At 42.4% G+C, this 22,859-nt stretch overlaps 1 protein-coding gene across 6 annotated transcripts in view; it reads right to left on the bottom strand.

Annotated features, from left to right (window-relative positions):
* Positions 1-7,330: 7,330 nt before the first annotated feature.
* The window catches only part of LOC131914752 (zinc finger protein 426), a 35,658-nt gene continuing 20,129 nt past the window's right edge, over positions 7,331-22,859 (bottom strand). For 4 of the 6 annotated variants that reach the window (XM_059267385.1, XM_059267389.1, XM_059267386.1 and 1 more), the window contains 6 exons: positions 18,042-18,165; positions 16,183-16,265; positions 13,938-14,064; positions 11,938-12,018; positions 10,414-10,496; positions 7,331-9,788 (listed from right to left, as the gene is read on the bottom strand). In XM_059267385.1, coding sequence (XP_059123368.1) covers positions 8,529-9,788; positions 10,414-10,496; positions 11,938-12,018; positions 13,938-14,064; positions 16,183-16,265; positions 18,042-18,066 — 1,659 coding nt within the window. In that variant the 5' untranslated portion in view covers positions 18,067-18,165 and the 3' untranslated portion in view covers positions 7,331-8,528. Of the gene's footprint in view, positions 9,789-10,413; positions 10,497-11,937; positions 12,019-13,937; positions 14,065-16,182; positions 16,266-17,766; positions 17,865-18,041; positions 18,166-22,859 lie in introns of those variants that run through there. The other 2 variants (XM_059267391.1, XM_059267390.1) reach the window with 2 other exon arrangements.

The raw sequence follows: 22,859 nt of genomic DNA on the forward strand, positions 1-22,859 counted from the left end.
ACCTCCAAAATCCTCCCACTATCCTCTCAAAACACAACATGTTTAGGTCCATCACAGCAACACCCCCATAATCCTGGTACCAACTTCTGTTTTAGTGGTTTCCTGTTGCTGTGAGAAACACAGTGACCCAAAAACAACTTGGGGTGGAAAGTGTTTATTTTATATCTTAGTCACAGCTCATCATTGAGAGAAGTCAGGGCAGGAACACAAAAGCAGGAGCCTAGAGTCAGGAACTGAAGCAAGAGACCATAGAGAATATACTGGCTTGCTCTGCTGGTTTTTTTTGTTTTTTGTTTTGTTTTTTTTTTTTTTTTTTTTTTTTTGGTTTTTCGAGACAGAGTTTCTCTGTGTAGCTTTGCGCCTTTCATGGATCTCGCTTTGGAGACCAAGCTGGCCTCGAACTCACAAAGATCTGCCTGTCTCTGCCTCCTGAGTGCTGGGATTAAAGGCGTGCGCCACCACCGCCCAGCAAATGAAGTCTCAAGTTTGTGTTGATCTTTCTTTTTCTTTCTTTCTTTTTTTTTTTTTTTCCCCCAGAGCTGAGGACCGAACCCAGGGCCTTGTGCTTGCTAGGCAAGCACTCTACCACTGAGCTAAATCCCCAACCTTGGCTGCTTTTTTATACCTTCCAGGATCAGCTACCCAAAGGTGGAACCACCTACAGTGATGTGGGCCTTCCCACATCAGTCTTTAATCAAGAAAATGCTCCCTACAGACTAGCCTACAGGCCAATCTGATGGGGACAATCCCTCAATCAAGACTTCCTCTTCCCAGATGACTTTAGTTTGTATCACATTGACAAAGGTTGGTTTTCTTCTATGTATTTTTATGTTATGGTGTAGTCTCATCATATGGCCTGAGATCATCTGTGCATTGCAAAAGTACTGATATGACCAGGTATCCCCCAAGAGTTTATTCATAACAAATATAGTACCACTAAGAACACTAAAAGATGGGCTGGGGGACAATTCAGTGGATAGGAGCTATTGCCACAAAAGCATGAGACCTGAGTTTGGATCTCTAGCATCTATATAAAAGCTGGGAATGGTCATGTGCACCTGTAACCCCAGAAATGGTAGGGGAAGGAAATCAGGAGGCTTGGTGGGGTTTGCTGGCTTAGCCTAAAATCAGCAAGCTCCAGGTTCAGTGAGAGGCCCCGTCTCAAGGGGATAAGGAAGAATATTAATAGAGTAAGACAGTCAATGTCCTCCTCTGGCCTCTGAATGTGGTCAAGGGTATGTGTAGCCACACACACATTTGCACATATGCACAAAATGAACACACACACACACACACACACACACACACACACACATACACATTAAAAGGAAAAATGGTAAGATATCTAGGAAAAGCTTAAATAAAATCTAAACCTCAGGGCTGTCTGCCAAGCCTGAGGACCTGAGTTTGAACCCTGAAACCTACACGGTAGAAGGAGAGGGCCAACCTCCAATCTCCCCCTCCCCGCCCCCACAAGTTGTCCTCCGACCTCCATACAAGTTCTATGCCATGTTCATGTCCCCAACAAATAAATAAATGTAAAATCAAAAAATCTGTACCTCATATCATATACAACAGTAAACTACAAATGGATCAGAAATCTAAATGTAAAAAATAAAACTACACTATGCTGTGTTCAAGTGATTCCTTGTCAGAATAAGGAAAGAATGTGACCACAAGGTGGCAGTAGTACACAAGCATAATTTGGGCAATAAATAAACAGTTGGAGCAGATGGTGCAAGTCCTTTTGCAGCCTTAGACAAAGCAGACTCCCTCCAATCGTGTGCATGAGTGGGTAAAATAGAACTCCCAGTAAAGGCAGTCAGGGAGGTGGCTTACATGACTATCTAGAGGATGCTACTACTTGGTAATTTATCCAGCAGGTTCTGGGTCAGATCTGAAAGCACTAAGTGATTGGGCTCTTCACAGCCACAAGGGTTATGCTATCCACGGCTAGCAGGTCTGGGGCTAGCAGGTCTGGGGCACGGTCACAGGGAAGATAAAAAGCATGATGACAAAGATGCTTGCTCCGAGTTTGAAATAATCACTATTGCCAGTAATCGTCCCATCAACACTGAAGTGCAAATACAGCTTTGGCTTCCAGCTCTCGGTATTTTGGATTTATAGGAAAAAAGTATCACTGCATCATATGATAATGAGGTTTAATAATGGTGGGGGGACCACAATACAGCTCTCCAGACCTGCTATGCCATTTTATTACCAGTAACGCACATTTCCTTACCTTTCACCTTTTCAGTTTGTATTGTGTGGGGGTGGGCACATGTGTGAAGGTCAGAGGACAACTGCTAGAGCCGGTCCTTTCCTGCCACGGGAGCTCCAGGGGTCAAGCTTGGGTCATCATCCTCAGCAGCAAGTGCTTTACCCATTGAGCCATCTTGCCAGACCCTCTTTTCTTTTTCAAATTTCGCCCCCCTTCCCATCTGCTGTTGATAATGGCCATCGTCAGTGTGGTAAAACGGCATCTGGTTTGCACTTTGCAGGCAATCTATACTTCTGCAGTGCGAAACACGCACGATACAGTACAGCCCCCGTTACTTCTGCAGTCCGAAACACGCATGATACAGTACAGCCCCCCGTTACTTCTGCAGTCAGAAACACGCATGATACAGTACAGCCCCTGTTACTTCTGCAGTCCGAAACACGCACGATACAGTACAGCCCTCGTTACTACTGCAGTCCAAAACACGCACGATACAGTACAGCCCCCGTTACTTCTGCAGTCCGAAACACATAAGACACAGTACAGCCCCTGTTACTTCTGCAGTTCGAAACCCATAAGACACAGTACAGCCTCGTTGTGGTTTGGGTTCTTTTTCCTGTTTAGTGACTTAATCATCTTTTGCTGTGCTTGCTGCTCATTTGCACACCGTTCATTTGCACACCGTTCATTTGCATACCTGGTGAAGTTATTCAAGTCCTTTTATATATTTGAGTTTTATTGTTACTCTTGAATTCAGAGGTTTTGTATGCGGGCATGTGTGTGTCTCAGGCTGGCCTCCAACTTCTTATTTGACTTTTAAAAATTAATTTTAAGAATTGGTATTCAAAGCAGCAAGATGGAACTCGCTCCGTGGACCTGCCGGCCTCTGCCTCCCAAGTGCCAGTGTTAAAGGCCTATGCTGCCATACTTGACCGGTTGTACCTTCATGTTGATCTAATAGATTGCAGTATTTTAGACATTTTCTTTTGTATGGTCTTTGGTGACAAGGGTAATGTTAATTGATTCTAATTGTTTTTCTGTATCTGGGACCTTTGAATTCTAGTGCTGCTGTAATAGTTTGGTTTCTCCTCTCTGAATAGTACTGGGGTGACCCTAGAGAGAAGGCAGCTCACTAAGAAGACCTCCAAATAAAACTAGAAGAGCTGTCCATCCAACCACATGAGTGAATCACAGCTTAGAAACACAGGACAGCCAGGGCTACACAGAGAAACCATACTCAATTACTGACTCCAAACATGACAGAACGGTTGAAATGCTAGACGAAGAACTCAAAAGTCTAAGTTTTTTACAGTTTTTTTTTAAACTTTTTTTCCTCATGGGTCAGTGTGTGTGCATTTGCCAGGGTGTATTCTTGAGGCCAGAGGACAACGTGTGGAGGTCAGGCCTCTCCTTCCACCATGTGCATTCCGGAGATTGGACTCAGGTCCTCTGGATTGGCACTGAGCGTCTTTACTTGCTGAGTTCTCTCACAAGTCCTGAAAAGTCATTAAAATAATCAGTGACCAGCCAGGTGGTGGTGGCGCACACCTTTAATCTCAGCACTCAGGAAGTAGAGGCAGGCAGATCTCTGTGAGATGAACAAGTTCCAGGACAGCTAGGGCTACCAAAAAAAAAATCAATTACCTCAAAGAAGACTAAAAAATAGCTGATAAATTAAGTAAGAAGTCAGTTCAGGAATTGGACAAGAACGTTAGCAATGTGGATGAAAAATTCATCAAGGAAGCTGAGCATGGTGAGGAATGCCTTTAATCCCAGCACTTGGGAGGCAGTCGCAGGTAGAGTATAGAGTGAGTTCTAGGACAGCCAGGGCTACCTAGAAAAACCTGTCTTGAAAAACAAATTTAAAAATCAGCAAGGAATTTGAGAGTTTGAAGAAAAGAGAAATACTAGAAACGAAATCTCAGTAAATCAAACAACAAAACAGCAGAAAGCATCACTAATATATCAAAAGAATATCAGTTATTGAAGATAAAACCGAGGAAAAGCCATATCCAGATATTAGGAAAGGAAAAAAGTCAATACAATTTTTCAAGAACTCTTGGAGATGATAAAGAGAGAGAGAGAGAGAGACAGAGAGAGAGACAGAGACAGAGAGAGAGACAGAGACAGAGAGACAGAGAGAGACAGAGAGAGAACATGCTGAGAAACCATGGGGAAGACAGAGCTGAGATAAAAACTAATAGCACAGAAAACATACCCAGTAAAATATTGGAAAAATTCCATATCTAGGAAAAGACGTGAACAGCCACACATGAGACTTACATACCCCTGATAATACGAGCAGGAAGAGCCTTTCCTCAGGCCAAGCAAGATGACTCAGCCTTAGACAAGCTTTCGACCAAGGATAGTGACCTGAGTTCAATCTCTGAGACACACATGGTAGGACGAGAGAGCTGACTTAGACAGGTCGTCCTCTGACTGCCGTATGCACACCATGGCATGTACATGTCCACAAACATCAGCCAATCAATCACTGTAATAAAAGCAATAGGTTTGGGGAAATAGCTCAGTGGTTAAGACAGATTGATGCTTTTGCAGAGAATCTAAATTTAGTTCCTAGTAACCATTATCTAGCAGCTCACAAGCACCTGGCACTCCCTCACAGGCAACTAAACTCGTGTGTACATGCCCACAGAGAGACACATAAAAATCATTCTTAAAAATTAGTTGGGCATAATGGTGCATACTTTTTAATCCCAGTACTCCGCAAGCAGAGACAGGCAGATCCATAGTAAGTTCCAGGATAGCCAGGGCTACATACAGAGACCTTATCTCAAAATAAATGAAAAAAAAAAACATATCAAAAGGAACTGTGATTTGACACATTTATTATACTCCTTAAATTCATGAGTCTTCCCACAACTTGAATATTTTCATGTAGTTGAACTGAAACAAGTGAAAGGCTTTTCCACATTGCTTAGATGCTGTTCTCAACTGTTTCACATGTGAATATTAAGGCTGGGGGATATCTTTCTGTACGCTGTGAATATGTTGTTCCCATTGGTTAATAAATAAGCTGCTTTGGCCTATGGCAAGAAAGCTTACAGCCAGGTGGGAAATCCAAGCAGAGATACAGAGAGACAAAGGGTGGAGTTGGGGGAGACGCTGCCAGCTGCCACTAGGAGAAGTAAGATGTCAAAGTACCAGTAAGCCACGAAGCCACGTGGCAAGAGAGAGATTAATGGAAATAGGTTAAATTATAAGAGCTAGCTAGTTTAATCCCAGCACTTGGGAAGCAGAGGCAGGTGGATCTCTGTGAGTTCAAGGCCAGCCTGGGCTACAAAGTGAGTTCCAGGAAAAGGCTCCAAAGCTACACAGAGAATCCCTGTCTCAACCCCCCCCCCCCACACACACACCACACCAAAAAAACGTAAGAGCTAGCTATCAAAAAGCTTGAGCCATAGGCCATACAGTTTGTAATTAATACAAGCCTCTGAGTAATTATTTCATAAGCAGCTATGGGACCACAGGTGGGAGAGATTCGTCTGGACCTCGGGGCCAGGCAGGACCAGAGAAACATCTGGCTATACTCCATTCCATATATGTTATATACATACATATATATGTGTGTGTGTGTGTGTGTGTGTGTGTGTGTGTGTGTGTGTGTGTGTTATAAAGTTCATTGGCGGGCTACAGAGGTGGCTTAACAGTTATGCAGTTCCCCTTAACCACAAATTATACAGTCAAGTTTCCCATATTTAGAGAAAATGCAGGGGTCAAAACATTTGGAATACAATGAATAGGCCATGCGCTGTGAAAACAACCTTTATGAGCATCTCCCCTGACAGGTATGTGTCTTTTGTTTTTGAGACAGTGTCTTAGTAACTGTTCTATTGCTGTGACACCATGACCAAGGAAATTCTTATTTAAAAAAGAAGCAGCAGCAGCATTTACTGGAGGCTTGCTTACAGTTTTAGAGGGCCATGATCATTTATTATGTTGGGAAGCAGACAGGTATGATGCTGGAGCAGTAACTGAGAGCTTTACACTCTAATCTGCAGGCAGCAGGCTGAGATATATTGGGCCTGGCATAGGCTTTTGAAACCTCAAAGCCCACCTCCAGTGACACACCTCCTCCAACAAGGCCATATCTCCTAATCCTTCCCAAAGTTACACTAATTGGGGACCAAGCATTCAAACATGGGCCTTTCTCATTCAAACCACCATAAACAGGATCTCAGTTAGCCCTGGCCAGCCTCAAACTTAACCATGGCAAGGGTAACCTTGAACTCCTAGTCCTCCTGCTTCCACCTCCTGAGTGCTGGGATGACAGGTGTGCACTACAACACTTGGTTTTATTTTTGTTTTGAGATGGGGTGTCATGGCACCCAAGATGGCCTCAAACTCAGTATGTAGGCAATATTGGCCTTGACTTCCTGATCATTCTGGCCTCATCCCCCCAAGTGTTAGGATTATATTAGTGTGCCGTTATTTTCATGCTATTTGTCTTTTTAAGATTTATCCAGCAGGGCAATGGTGTCGCACGCCTTTAATCCCAGCACTCAGTAGGCAGAAGCAGGCAGATCTCTGAGAGTTCAAGGCCAGCCTGGCCTATAGATCCAGTTCCAGGATAGCCAGGGCTACACAGAGAAACTCTGTCTCAAAAAAGAAAAAAAAGATTTATTAATTATTTTGTGTGCATGAGTGTTTTACCTACGTGTATTTATGTGCAACACATGACTGTATTTTGCCCTCAGGAGCCAAAAAAGGGCATCAGATGAGCTGGAACTGGAATTACAGACATGATTATAAGCCACCATGTGGACACTGGGACTCAAATACTAGGTCCTTTAGAAGACTAACAAATGCTCTTAACCGCTAAGCCATCATTTTGCCCCCACCCCTTGATTTGATTTGTAAAGATGTGATATGGAAGAAAAATGTTTGAAAACACAGCAGACAGACACGACCTTGCTGTGTCACACAGGTCTTACACTCAATCCCACTCCCACCTCTCAAAAACTGTAGGGTTATACAAATAAGGGCCACTCAATCAGACCTGCATGTAACTAAAACTTTTGGGTAGTCCAAAGGTTCATTCATATTGAATATATTTGTTAGAGCTAATGCAACAAAGTAACAGACCAGGTAGCTTAAACATGGTTATTTATTTCTTACAATTGTGAGGCTGGAAATCAAAGATCAGCATAACTCAGGTAGTTTCCTCTGGAGGTCATAGTAGAAACACATGTGGTGGCCATCTGTCTCATTTGCAGAAGGTCATTTGAAGACTTCCCATGGTCTTCTCTCTGCATCCTGCTGCACCTTAACCTTCTGAGGACATCAGACACTCTGACCTAACAGGACTCATTGCAACTTCCTTTTCTTTTTATTATCTTTACTTTATGTGTATAAGTGTTTTGCCTGCACATGTGCACTCTATGTATGCTGAGTGTTCACAGAGGCCAGAAGAGGGTGCCAGATGCCCTGAAACTACAGTTATGGATGGTTGTGAGTTGCCATGTGAATGCTGGGAATAGAACCTGTGTCCTCTGCAAGAGTAGCAGGTGCTGGTAACTGTTTGAGCCATCTCTACAGTCTCTCATTTCAGTTTTTAAAATCTATTACTCTTGGAGACTGGCAAGAGGGCATGTGTGCCACAGCATTCATGTGGAGATCGCAGGGCAGCTGTTAAGTGCCAATTCTCTCCTTCCACTGTGGGGAACCAGGGATAGAAAACAAGTTGTCAGTACTGTATGGAGAAGGCTTTTATCTACTGAGCCGTCTCAACAGCCCTCATTTCAATTCTTTGAAATTGTATTTATTACTGTGGCATATGTGGGGAAGTGGGTAAACATACGGGGTCAGAGGACAACTTTAGGGCATTGGTTCTTCTACCTTGTTGAGGCAAGGCAGGGTCTCTCTTGTTCTTTCTGCCATGCTGCATACTCCAAGCTAGCCGCCCTGCAAGCTTCCAGGTGATTCTCCTGCCTCTGCCTCCCATCTTGTAGGACTGCTGGGAACACAGATGCATGCCACTATATCTGTCTACTTTACATGGATGTGGATCAAATTCAAGCTGTCAGACACTCACAAGTGCTTTGATCCACTGAGCCATCTTGCCAGCATTCATTTTAATTTTTCTGACATGGAGTATTTGTGTTGCCCAGTATAGTTTTAAATTTATCCCCCATCTTCAGCCTCCTGAGCAGCTACCACACAGCACTGCTCCAAGCTATGTATATAATTTTAATATTTTCTCTCCAGTGTGAGTACCATCATGTCTTCAAAGTAAACTAGAGCAAATAACGGCTTTCTCACATAGCTTACATCACTAGGCTTCTCGCTAGTGACTTCTTTCATGCCTTCGAAGTGAACGAGGATGACTGTAGGCTTTTCCACACTGCTGACACTTATATGGTTTTTCTTCAGTGTGAGTGTGACTTATTTCATGAATTCTGAAGGAACTGGGACAGATGAAGGCTTTCCCGCACTCCTTACATTCATAGGGCTTCTCTCCAGTGTGGGTTCTTTCATGGATCTGAAATGAAGTGGAATGACTGAAGGCTTTCCCACACCGTTTACACTCATAGGGTTTTTCTCCAGTGTGGATTCGCATGTGAATTTTAAGGTGGGTGGAATAGTTAAAGGCCTTCCCACATTCCTTACATGTGTATGATTTTTTGGCATTGTGAGTTCTCATGTGATTATTAAGACATGAAGGATATCCAAATGCTTTCCCACAAATCTTGCACTCACATGTCTTCTCTTCAGCATGCATTTTCAAATGTCCATTAAGATTTGAAGAGATAGCAAAGGCTTTCCCACATTTGACACACACAAAAGGCTTTTCTCCTGTGTGAGTTCTTATATGTTGAATAAGTCGTGAGGATGTAAGGAAGGCTTTCCCACATTCCTTACATTCATAGGGCTTATCGCCATTGTGAGATCTTACATGTATACTAAGGCCTGAGTACTGAGTGAAAGCTTTCCCACACTGATTACATACATAGGGTTTCTCCCCAGTGTGAGTTCTTCCATGTATCTGAAATGAATTGGAATAATTGAAGGCTTTCCCACATTCCTTACATTCATAGGGCTTCTCACCAGTGTGAGTTCGCATGTGAATATTTAGATATGCAGGGTATCTATAGCCTTTCCCACATTCCTTACATCTGTAAGGTTTCTTTGCATTGAGAGTTTCTATAAGCACAGAAAGTCTTGAGTTTATAAAACTTCTCCCATATTCATTCCAATCATAAATTCTGTCTCCACTGTGAGTTCTTCTATGTGTCTGAAGGTGTGACTGATTAATAAAAGACTTCCCACAGTCACTGCATTCAAAAGATTTCTCTTGTGTGGTAATTTTCTGATTAACCTTAACTGGGGTCATACAGATTTCTTCACTCTGATTGAACTCAGAAAGTTTCTCACCAGCACAGTTTTTCTTCTGAAGCATTACAAGGTCTTTTCTATACTGACTACAGTCATAATTATCCTGTGTAGTTTGAGTTTCCATATGTGTCTTAAGGGATGAGAGTTCACTGAAGAAGTCTCCAGATTTCGTCCAGTTACAGCGCTCCCTTCCATTCTGGCTTCCTGTCTGCTGATAAAAGGGAAGAACAACATTTCTTTTTTGCAGCCAATTGGTAAGGTTATAACCATTTGATAACAAAACATTATGATTATTTTTCACTACATGCATACAGTTCATACTCGTGAATTGCTCTCGAGTGGTGTGATTAAACACTTCTTCCAGAATGCTGTTATCCAGTCTAATCTTTAAAAGATTTCTGTACCTAGCCGGGCGGTGGTGGCACACGCCTTTAATCCCAGCACTCAGGAGGCAGAGCCAGGCGGATATCTGTGAGTTCGAGGCCAGCCTGGGCTACCAAGTGAGTCCCAGGAAAGGCGCAAAGCTACACAGAGAAACCCTGTCTCGAAAAACCAAAAAAAAAAAAAAGATTTCTGTACCATTCCAAGAAAAAGATGTAATTTGTGTGAATTCCGAAGCAGTGAGTTTCATTACACATCACGGGCACAATTTAATACTATTTCTTCAGACACTTGCTCTTGTGTATTATCTGCTTCTCTCAAACCTCCTTTAATGGGATTCCTAGTTTTCTCCTTCGAAGGGCTTCAAGCATGCCAACTAGGTACTGTACAAGAGACACAACTCTAGCCGCTAACTTTCTTTGAGAATAAAAATAAGACAAATTTTTTATTCTTACCATTTGCATCCCATTGGATATGTTATCCCTCAAAAATTCCTGTTGGGGTGCTGAACATTTGGTTTCAAGCTGCACTTTCCATTCTGAAGTAAAACAGAAAAATAAATGTTAAGAGAAAGAAATGGAAAACGGGAGTTAAAAATAAGGCTTGGGCTGGAGAGATGGCTCCATGGTTAAGAGCCCTGACTGCTCTTCTAGAAGACCAGGTTTAATTACCAGCACCAACATGGCAGCTAAAAACTGTCTCGAACATCAATATCTGACACTCTTACACAGACATCCATGCAGGCAAAACACCAATACAAATAAAATAAAAATAAATTATCTTTAAAAAATAAGGCTCATTTATTTTTATTTTGAATTTTAAAAGGTAGAAAAAAGTAGAAACAGATGAGGTTATTTTTCTGTTCTATTTTAAGACTAAGCAGCCCAGCCTTGAACTCACTACACAGCTCATACTATGCTGACTTCATAACCATTCTGCCTCAGATTCCTGAATAGAAGGATCACAGCAATGGGCCATCATGCCAGGCAAAAACAATAACACTGGATCAAACTTTTAGATCATATTAAAAGTTAATTATATAAAAATTAAAACCAATGGTAAACAGAAAGAAATTATAAGGGAAAGAGAGTAGAAAATTTCAGGGAAATTTAAGTAGAAAAATCTCTCAAAGCAATAAGTAAACTAAAAGAATATTTGAAGTTGAAGATTTTCCTTCTTGCCTCAGAGTTCTGAGACAAATTTTATCTTGAAGAACTTCATTATAGGAGCTGAGCTGGTTAAAAAGGAGTAAAGTCTTATTTTACAGGTGTGAGGACCTGAGTTCAGATGCCCAGAACTCAAATAATGATAGCATGTGTCTGCAATTCCAGTATATCTATGACAAGATGGGGACGGAGACAGGAAAATCCCCTGAACCTTGCTGGCCTGGCACATGCAGTGGCAAACAGAGACACTGTCAAAACGCAGTGGAAGGTGAGGGCCAACACCAAAGGTTGCCTTCTGACTCCAAAATACACACCGTGGCAACCCATACATGCACACATCACACATACATATACAAGGGTTTTAAGGTTTTTTTTAAACATTCATTCATCCATTCATTCACATACTGAGTGTATGTGTGCACACATACACATGTGTCACAGCATGCAGTAGAGGTCAGGGGACTTTGGGAGTTGGTTCTCTCTTTCCACCATGTGGGTCCCAGGGATTGAACTCAAGTTGTGAGGCTTAGCCGTACATGCCTTTACCTACTGAGCTGTCTCTCCAGTCCAACACAAGAGTTGTTTTTATTTTAAGTTTATTTCAGTTGCAAACATACTGAACTTACATTAAATAGAATTTCCAAGCCCAGTGATGGTGGTACACACTTTTAATCCCAGCACTCAGGAGACAGAGGCAGGCAGATCTCTGTGAGTTCGAGGCCAGCCTTATCTACAGAGTGAGTTCCAGGATAGCCAGGGCTACACAGAGAAGCCCTATCTCAGAAGAAAAAAAGAATTTCCAAGAATACTGACCTGGGAAAACTATCTTCTGACCTGTACTAAACTCTTCTTGTTCCAACCAAGAGACCAGACTGGGTTTGATGAGCGAATATCCTGTGCACAAGGTAAGACACATTGGTGAGAAGGCACAGACAGAAAATGGCATAACTTCCCAGGGTTCACGAATCCGAATTTTTGCTTTTTTTCTCCAGTGTTTGGAGACAAGCACTGGCTTCAAGCTCACAGAAATAGTCCTCTTTCGGCTTCCCACATGCTTGAATTCCAGAAGTGTGCCATCAACCCTGACTAGGAATTAGAGTGGTAATGATAACATATATTATTTTTAAGGGACTAATAATACAAGTACCACCTGTCTATGCCTCAAAAGTTCAATTTGCTCTGGAGCCTAAGACCCCAATTAATTTAGTCACATACACATTTACAAAGCACCAGAGTTTTCTTTCTGTAGTACAAGGGACTGCACCCAGGGCCCTGCAAGTGATAGGTAGGTGCTTGACCACTGAGTCATATCTAACCCAGAATTTGACTTTTATTCAAACAGGAAGTAAGAACTGCAACAGCCAGGCAGTGGTGGTGCATGCCTTTAATCCCAGGAGGCAGCGTCAGGTAGATCTCTAAGTTCAAGGCCAGCCTGGTCTACAGAGTGAGTTCTAGGACAGCCAGAGCTACACAGTAAAACCCTGTCTCAAAAACCAAAAGCAAGAGAGAGAGAGAGAGAGAGAGAGAGAGAGAGAGAGAGACAGACAGAGAGAGACAGAGAGAGACAGAGAGACAGAGAGAGACAGAGACAGAGAGAGAGACAGAGACAGAGAGAGATAGAACTGCAACAAAGAGATCTTTGTTCCTCTAGGGAAATTAACTACAAGTGGTTCATATATAGTATTGTTCATCACAGTCATCAAGATAATCAAACTTTCTAATTTACTTATTGTTTTGCATGCGTGTATAAGTGCTCATGTCTGTGGGTGTGCTTCTGTGTATGTGGTGGTCAGTATCACAGCTGGCTTTTACATGAGAGCTGGGGATCTAGCGCAGTCCTCTTGCTTGAGCAGGAACCACCTTACTAACAGAGTCATCTCCCCAGCCCCTTCCTTAATTAAATATATGCATTTGCGGGTATGGATGTGTGGTGTATGTGTACATGGTATATGCACATCTGTGTGCATGCCTGTGCCCACATGCGAAGGACAAAGGGGGTGTTGGGTGCCATTTTCTGTCACTCTGTCTCACTTGTTTATGGCAGTCTCTCCTGGAACCTTGGGTTATGTTTTTCCAGCTAGGCTGGGAGCCAGTAAGCCTCAGTGATCCTCATATCCAACCTCCCCCCATTCTATACTAGGGTTTCAGGTGTGTGCAAGACCACAAGCCGCTTGTTATATAAGTACTGGATCCCCACTCCAGGTCCTCAAGAAGGTCTCTTAACCACTGAGCCATCTCTTAAACTCCAAGAGAACTTATTAACACACAAATGATATAAGATTTTATACTGACGTCTCTAATTTAGCCTATCAACATGGAAAGGGAAAATATATACTCTCTTTTTGGAGTGAGGGGCAGGGTTCAAGATAGAGTTTCTTTGTGTAGCATGGATGCCCTGGGAATTCGCTCTGTAGACCAGGATGGCCTCAAACTCAAAGACCTGCTGGCCTCTGTCTCCTTAGGGCTGGGACTAAAGGCATGAGCCACCAACACCCAGCAAAAATATATACAGACTTGGACTTTTTGAGAACTACCCCAGTATATTAAGACATATTTAGGGTGGTATATACTTTTAATCTCAGCATTCAGAATACGGAGGCAAGGGTATTATCTGTGAGTTTGAGGTTAGCCTGTTTTACAGCTCATGTTCCAGGCCATCAAGGGCTACAATGAGACCCCCTGTTTCAAAATACAGCAAAGCAAAAACCAAAAAACTATGTATTTAGGGATTGAGCTGTGTCTTACTCAGAACTACCATCACCATTCCTGAAACACAGTCCATGAGAGGCTACAGGGAGCAACAGCAGACCTACCTACTGACACCAGGTTCTGGTAGTTCTCCAGCATCACATCTCTGTAGAGGCTTCTCTGGGCTAGGTTCAGTGAGGACCACTCCTCTTGGGTAAAGTCCACAGTCACATCCTCAAAGCTTACTAACTCCTGAAATATTGAAGACATGCTGGGTTTAGCCAAATAAGATCTTTGTTAATGAACATGGGAGGATGAGGAAGCAGGACCCATCCTCTATAGAAGATTTCCTGGCCCCATTATAAAATCCTCTGTAAACTCTTGTGTGTGTGTGTGTGTGTGTGTGTGTGTGTGTGTGTGTGTGTGTGTGTTGTATATACATGTATACTGATAGGTATACTTGCCTGTACAAGTTCATGTGAAGGCCAAAGGTTGATGTTGGGATGACTTCCTCAATGAATTCTTCACCTTATATTCTGAGACAGGGTTTTTCACTGAACCTGGAAATTGCTGTTTCAGCTAGACCGGCTGACCAGAGAGTCCTGAAATCTGCCTGTCTCCACTCACATGACATTATAGACATATACAGCCATGCCAAGTTTCACATGGGTGCTGGGGATCAAAACTCAGGTCCCTGTATTTGTACAACAAGCCCTTCACCCACTCAGCCATCTCCTCAGGACCCTACCCACCTTTTTGCCTTGCTAGATGGAACTCGGAACCCTGACTGGGCATGCTAGGCAAGAACTCTACCACTGAGCTCCACCCTCAGCCCTATTCCCACTCTCTTAATTTCCTCAAGTTACATGCCACTGCTGAACTGGAACTGGTACTAGCAGTACACAAGAAAATATCATATTTCTCTATATTAAGCACAGTAGCCAGCACTTCCTAAAGATGTGAGGAATGTGCATACATGAATAAATGTCTGTAGAAAAATAAATTGTCATCTATCCTATCATCTACCAGAGAACTTAACAAAGGAAGAAACAATCAGTTGACCAGGGACCAGCAAGATGGCTCAGTGGGTAAAGTCACTTGCCACCATGCCTGATGACCTGAATGTGATCCTCAGACACACATGATGCAAGGAGAGAACTGACTTTTGCAAGTTGTCCTCTGAATCCACACACTGTGGCATGTGCTCATATAAACATTTATATCTACAAATTCATGTGCACATATACACACACACACACACACACACACACACACACACAAATGTAATAATAAAAGAAACATGAGGAAGCTGGGCGATGGTGGCATGTACCTTTAATCTCAGCACTCAGGAGGCATAGACAGGTGGATCTCTGTGAGTTTGAGGCCATCCTGGTCTACAGAGTGAGTTCCAGGATAACCAGGGCTACATAAAGAAACCTTGTCTAGAAAAACCAAAAATAAAAACAAACAAACAAAATGAGGGCTGGAGAGATGGCTCAGAGGTTAAGAACACTAGCTGATCTTCCAGAGGTCCAGAGTTCAATTCCCAGCAACCACATGGTGGCTCACAACCACCTCTAATGAGATCTGGTGCCCTCTTCTGGCCTGCAAGGACACATGCAGGCAGAACACTGCATACATAATAAATCTAAAAAATAAAAATAAAAATGAAAGAAAGAAAGAAAGAAAGAAAGAAAGAAAGAAAGAAAGAAAGAAAGAAAGAAAGAAAGAAAGAAAGAAAGAAAGAAGAAAAGAAAGAAACATGAGTTGACACCATGAAGGTAAAACCAGGTTATTACTGAAAAATCAAGATTAACTGTAAGTTTCCAACTCACTTAACAGGAAAGTTTTTTGTCACAGTCACTGTCAACTTGACACAAACCTAGACATATCTGGGAATAGGGAGTCTCAACTGAGGAACTGCCTTCATCAGAGTGGCCTGTGGGGCATTTTCTTGATTGGTGATTGATGAAGGAAGGCCCAGCCTACTGTGGGTGGTACCATTCCTGGGCAGGTGGGCCTGGGATGTATTAGAAAGGTAGCTGAGCAAGCCAGGGGCATGAGCCAGGAAACAGATTCCACCATTGGTCTCTGCTTCAGTTCCTGCCTCAAGTTCCAGCCTTGGCTTCCCTCAGTGCTGGATGATGATCTGAGAATTGTAAACTGAAATGAACCCTTGCTCTCCCCACCTCCTTATGTTTATCAGGGCAACAGAAGGCAAACTATGGCAGGCTCTAACTCCCAGGAAACCAGAACAGGGAACAAGATCCTTAGGTGAGGCTCTATTTGCTCTAGAGACAAGTTTGTCCAGAGGAAACTGTCCCCAGGTAGAACATTTTGAAAGTGTGTATATGTGTGTATTTTTTTTACCTGATAATTTGTCAGGCAGTCAATCAACATCCTTTCTGCTGATACCTTTTCTTGTTGAAGGCAGACTGAGTCCCCTGAAAGATCTTAAGGAAAAGGAAGCAGGTATGAACACTCAGTTGTCCAGAATCTCATTCAAAGGCACAGAAGTCATTCCACCCTACTACAAAAGCCTTATGTAATCAATCTAACTACATACTGATGTCTCCCTCCTATTTTCCATCTTTCTTGTTCTGTGTCTCTCAATATATCCCTCTCTCCTCCCTCTCTCTCACTCATTCCTCACCTCTCTCTCTCTCTCTCTCTCTCTCTCTCTCTCTCTCTCTCTCTCTCTCTCACACACACACACACACACACACACACACACACACACACGTGCTCTTCCCCACCCCTACATGCCACAGAATGCTAGAACAGTCCTGTCCCATCTACAACCTGAAAGAAGGATGACAAGGAATGCTGCTTATTAGGGTTAACTATTAACAACAGCCTCATTTCACAAGTAAAGCAGCTTTATGCCCTGAAAACACTACTTTATCAGGGCTGGAGCTGGAGCTCAGTCAGTACAGTACTTGCCTAGCATGCATGGAGACCCATGTTCCATCTTAGCATAAAAATGGGTATGATGGTGCATACCTGTCAGCCCAGTTCAAGAGGTGGAAGCAAAAGGATCAGAAATTCAAGGCCATCATTAGTTACCTAGCAAATTCAAGGCCACCATGAGCTGCATGGGGCCCTATCTCAAAAAAGAAAAGTGTTGGGGGTGGAGAGATGGTTCAGTGACTAAGAGCACAGATGTGTCTTCTAGCAGACCCAGGTTCAATTCCCAGGACCCACATGGCACCTCACAACTGTCCAGTTCCATCTGACACCATCTTCTGGCCTCCATGGGCACTACACACACATGATGCATTGACACACATACATATAAAAACAAATAATATCTAAAACAAAAAAATGGTACTTTGTCATGATTATAAAACTTATAATGAAGACTTCACCTTTTCCCTTGTAACACACCCCAGAGACGTTACAAATATCCCTGTGGGCCAGCAAGTGGTACTTCCTTCCAAACCTGTCAACCTGAGTTCAATTCCAGAGATCCACAAGGTAGGAGAGAGTACTGACTCCTAAAAGTTGTCCACACATACACATACATATACAAACACACACAAACACACAAAGAAAGAAACAAACAAAGATTCCTTTTTTTAAAAAAAGTAATGCAGTGAATGATTGAGGAAAACACCCAATGTGGACCTCTGATCTCCACATGCACACACCAATGTGCACATACACATTAACATGTATACACACACACACACACACACACACACACACACACAGAAAAAAAAACCCAAATATAACAAAATCCTTAGAGCACATTTCAAATACTAGCTCCTTGGTTGGAAACACTCCAATCATATAAATACCCACTCTTCATTGGCACAGGACCAAGGCAGACCAACTCAGAATTTGCACAGCTGTTACCTATGGAGTATCTTCTCAAAGAACTACCTTTTTGTTTTTAAATTTTACATGTACTAGTTTTCTGATTGCATATATGTCTATGCATCACGTGTGTACCTAATGTCTGCAGAGGTCAGAAGAAGGCATTTGGTCCCCTGGAACTGGAGTTACAGATAGTTGTGAGCCACCATTTGGGTGCTGGGAGCTGGGGTCTTCTGCAAGAGCAACAAGTGTTTTTTAACAGTTGAGTCATCTCTGCAGTCCTGAGAACTATCTTTTTAAAGTATATAAAGAATCAGCAACATAAATTATTCTGACCCAGACTACAGTGCTAGGAATCCCTAGGGGGAACCTTAGGAATTCTTCTAAGACACAGAATCATCAGACCTTACCATGGGATGAATCAGCTGCTGCCATTCTGTAACATGGAAGTGTGTCTGAATACTCCTTTGACTGGGGTTATCATCACTTTAGTGCAGCTGCTGAGTTTCAGTGGACAGAAGCACTCTCCATTACCTGTTGTACACAACCATTAGGATTCCTGTAGTATCAATCATTAATTAACATGTCTCTGAAACATGAATTCTAGTGATACTAACTGCCATTTACTGAGGAATGCTATGTAGCACACTGTGCAAGGTGTGTGTATGTGTGTGTGCGTATGTGTATGTGTGCATGTATGTGTTCAATTATCATTATAACCAGCCTTCACAGTAAATACAACTGCCCTAAAAAGACCTACATTCAAAGCCAAGTATGGTAGTGCATGACTGCAATGCTAGTGCTGTGGAACAATCTTTTTGTACATTGTGAAAATTTGTTGCTCTCATTGGTTTAATAAAGAGCTAATGGTCAACAGCTAGGCAGGTAGAGTTTAGCAAGACTTGTGGACAAAAAGAGAGTATGAGGATGAAGACGGGCAGAGTCACCAGCGAGATGCAGAGGAAGCAGGAGATGAACACGCCATGCTGAAAAAAGGTACCACCATGCAGTAGAACATAGATAAGAAATATGGGTTTAGTTGAAAGAGCTATTTAGTAACAAGCCTCAGCTACCAGCCAAGCATTTATAATTAATAATAAGTCGCTGTGTGGTTATTTGGGAGTGGGCTGGAGGGACAGAAAACTCCACCTACATGCCAGTCCTTGGGAGGCTGAGTCAGGGGAATGCTGCAAGTTCAAAGCTAGCCCAGGATACAAAACAAAATCTTGCCTCAAAAAAAAAAAAAAAAAAAAAAAGGGAGCTGGCAAAATGGCTAAGCAGGTAAAGCCACTTGCCTCCAAACATGTAAGCTTGACAACTTAAGTTGGATCTCCAGGATCCATGTAAAGGTGGAAGGAAAGAACCAACTCTACAAACTGTCTTCTGATCTCCACTCGTGAAGTGATATGTGCACCCTTCTCCCCACATCATGCATTACATACACACAGAGAGAAAACAATCATAAATTTTAAAACAGAACAAAACAGGAAAAGATCTATATCCAGAGAACATTAGCAATTGCTCATTTACCATCCAGTTAAAAAATGATGATGCAGGACTTGAAGGCAGGTAAGAGTTTTTTCATTAGTATGCAAATTTGCTCTTATCTTTTTTTTTTTTTAAACACTGCATGATCTTCTTCATATGTGCAGCCTTGACCTTAAAAGTCTAATTTGAGTGTAGAATGGTGACTACAGTTGTCCAGGAATGGTGAAACAGAAGGGATAAGCAGCAACTATCCAAACACAGTTAAAAGACAAAAATTTATACTCGTCCCATTAAAAAGTCCATAATAAAATAAGAATATCAAGGCAACACAAAGAAGTATCTTCTAGATACCGAAATAGCTACAAATATGATCCCCATTACAGATCATAAATTCTACCATACCCCACAATGATTACACATACATGCACTTGTACCAGCTGACCAACTATCTCTGGGTAATGAGATAGTAGGTAATTTTTATCTTCTTCATGATTCCTTTACATGTCTGTAAATCCTCTATAATAATTGTATATGATCTCAGTAATATTACTGTGCTGGTATATTTTATGTCAGCTTGACTCTCAAAACAACACTTCAATCAAATAAATACATATGTGTGTGTGTGTATATACATATATATATATATATATATATATATATATATATATATATATATATTCTAAGTACCAAGAATTATGATGCATGTATGGTAAGCAAAGTATTCCTTATCTGAATTTTTCTTTTATTTTTATTTTGCAATACAATTCAGTTCTACATATCAGCCACAGATTCCCTTGTTCTCCCCCCAGCCCGCCCCCCCATTCCCATCTCCTCCAGGGCAAAGCCTTCCCCACAGACTGAGATCAACCTGGTAGACTCAGTCCAGGTAGGTCCAGTCCCCTCCTCCCAGGCCGAGCCAAGCGATCCTGCATAGGCCCCAGGTTTCAAACAGCCGACTCATGCAATGAGCACAGGACCCAGTCCCACTGCCTGGATGCCTACCAAACAGATCAAGCCAATCAACTGCCTTACCCACTCAGAGGGCCTGATCCAGTTGGTGACCCCTCAGCCATTGGTTCATAGTTCATGTGTTTCTGTTCGTTTGGCTATTTGTCCCTGTGCTTTATTCAACCTTGGTCTCAACAATTCTCGCTCATATAAACCCTCCTCATTCTCGCTAATTGGACTCCCAGAGATCCACCTGGGGCCTAGTCATGGATCTCTGCATCCAGATCCCTCAGTAGTTGGATGAGGTTTCTAGCTCGACAATTAGGGTGTTTGGCCATCCCATCACCAGAGTAGGTCAGTTCGGGCTATCTCTCGACCATTGCCAGCAGTCTGTTGTGGGGGTATCTTTGTGGATTTCTGTGGGCCTCTCTAGCACTTTGCTTCTTCCTATTCTCATGTGGTCTTCATTTACCATGGTCTCCTATTCCTTGTTCTCCCTCTCTGTTGTTGATCCAGCTGGGATCTCCCGCTCCCCCAAGCTCTCTTTCCCTCGACCCTCGCCCTTCACTACCCCCACTCATGTCCAGGCTGTTCATGTAGATCTCATTCCATTTCTCTGTCATTGGGCGATCCCCGTGTCTTTCTTGGGGTCCTGTTTTCCAGGTAGCCTCTTATCTTTAATGAGTGGTAAAGTTATTTGTACAACAAGCAGATGGTTATTTTCTTATTTATTTGTATGTCTTCTGTTTATGTGCACATGTAGAGGCCAGAAGGTGTCTGATGCCCTTTCCTATCTTTCTTCATCCATTCATTTAAAGTGTTGTCTTTCTCTGAACCTGGGGCTCACATTTTCTCAGCTATGCTGAAAGCCAGCAAGCTCCAGCGATCCTCCTGTCTCCATCCTTTCTTAGGACTGGAGTTACAGGTGTTAACTGGATACCTGGTTTGACACATGAGGCTCAGATCCACAGCAAATGTTCTTAAACACTGAGCCATCTTTATGGTCCCAAAATAATTCTTTTGTTTTCAGGTAGATTTTTGTTAGTAGTATTTGATTCTGTTTTGCAGGTGTGGAAATCAGGATCTCATGCAGGGCAGACAAGAGTTCTACCACTGACCTATATCCCAGTCTTAAATGTTAAGGTATTTGGGCAGGGGGAATCTCAGAATACAATTTAAGCAGTAAGCAACCACAGCAAGGTCATGGTAGGAAATACAGAACTCAAAAGACATGCCTTCTCCCCCAGTACAGGGAAGGCTAGAGCAAAATCAGACCTATTCAACACCTATTTTATAGGTCTTTTCAGAGAACCATCTTTTCAGTTTTTTGTTTGAGGGTTTCTGATTAGTTGCCCGAAACAAGATCTCACTATATAGCCTAGGCTAGCTTCAAACTCACAGCAATCTTCTCATTCAGTTTCTCAAATCTTAAGATTATAGGAAAGTACAACAGCATTCCTTCCTTAGGTAATAAAAGGTAGGAATAGTGTTTCATATGTTTAATTTTTTTCACCCCTGGCTAACCTAAAACTTGTTCTATAGACCAGGCTGGTGTTGAACTCAGGAATCCACCTGTCTCTGCCTCCCAAGTTGTTTTTAAAAAACAAAACAAAACAAAAGATCTCATGTCCTAGGCTGGCCTCAAACTCACCACATAGCCAAGGTTAGCCTTGAACTTTTTTTTTTTTTTTTTTTTTTTTTGGTTTTTCAAGACAGGGTTTCTCTGTGTAGCTTTGCACCTTTCCTGGAACTCACTTGGTAGCCCAGGCTGGCCTCGAACTCACTTAGCCTTGAACTTTTAATCCTCTTACCTCCATCTCTCAAGTGCTAAAATCAACACAGATGTGTGCCACCATGCCCAGTGTATGTGGTAATGCTGATCAAACCCAGAGTTTTGTGCATGCTAGGCAAGTATTCTACCCACTGAGTTTTATCCCCAGCCCTCCTTTTGGTCATCATTAAGCATTATGTATTTAAAAAATAATTCTGGGGATTGGAGAGATGGCTCACCTGTTAAATCCTAGGCTCATAACCAAAAATAAAAAAAACATTTTGTTAAAATTTAATGACAAAAAAAATTAATAGCAATTGGCCAGGTGGTGGTGGCACGCCTTCAATCCCAGCACTAAGGAGGCAGAGGCAGGTGGATATCTGGTCTGCAATAGTAAGTTTCAGGATAGCCTGAGCTACATAGTGGTGAGAGACCCTGTCCAAAAAAAAAAAAGTGTGACCTGTACCTCCAACAAAACAATGGCCTTTACCTCCAAGCCTGTCTCTGAGATCCTAACATGAACTTCAGATTTAAACAGAGGGCAAGAGACATGCATAGCTAAGCAGTCCTGGTTAGTGTGTGGTACCCCTCATGATTCCCCAGGCTCCAGTTCTTCCTGCAACATGATCTGACCTCTTTCCTGGGGACAACCCCTCCCCAGCCCCACTCCTCACACACACACCGGCTCCCAGCCTTTTTCTTCTCCCAACATAAGAATTTTTTTTTTTTTTTTTTTAGTTTTTGAGACAGGGTTTTTCTGTGTAGTTTTGGTGCCTGTTCTGGATCTCGCTCTATAGACCAGGCTGGCCTCAAACTCACAGAGATCCACCTGCCTCTGCCTCCTAAGTGCTAGGATTAAAGATGTACGCCACCACCACCCAGCTATGAATTCTTTAATAAGTTTTTTTCAAATGTATTTTGAGTATTTTGTTTGCATGTATGTATGTACACTATGTGCATACCTGGTGCCCAAGGAAGTCAGAAAATTCAAGTATTGGATTCTTCTGGAACTGGAGTTACA

The sequence above is a fragment of the Peromyscus eremicus genome, chromosome 7 (genome assembly GCF_949786415.1).
Source record: "Peromyscus eremicus chromosome 7, PerEre_H2_v1, whole genome shotgun sequence".
NCBI lineage: Eukaryota > Metazoa > Chordata > Mammalia > Rodentia > Cricetidae > Peromyscus > Peromyscus eremicus.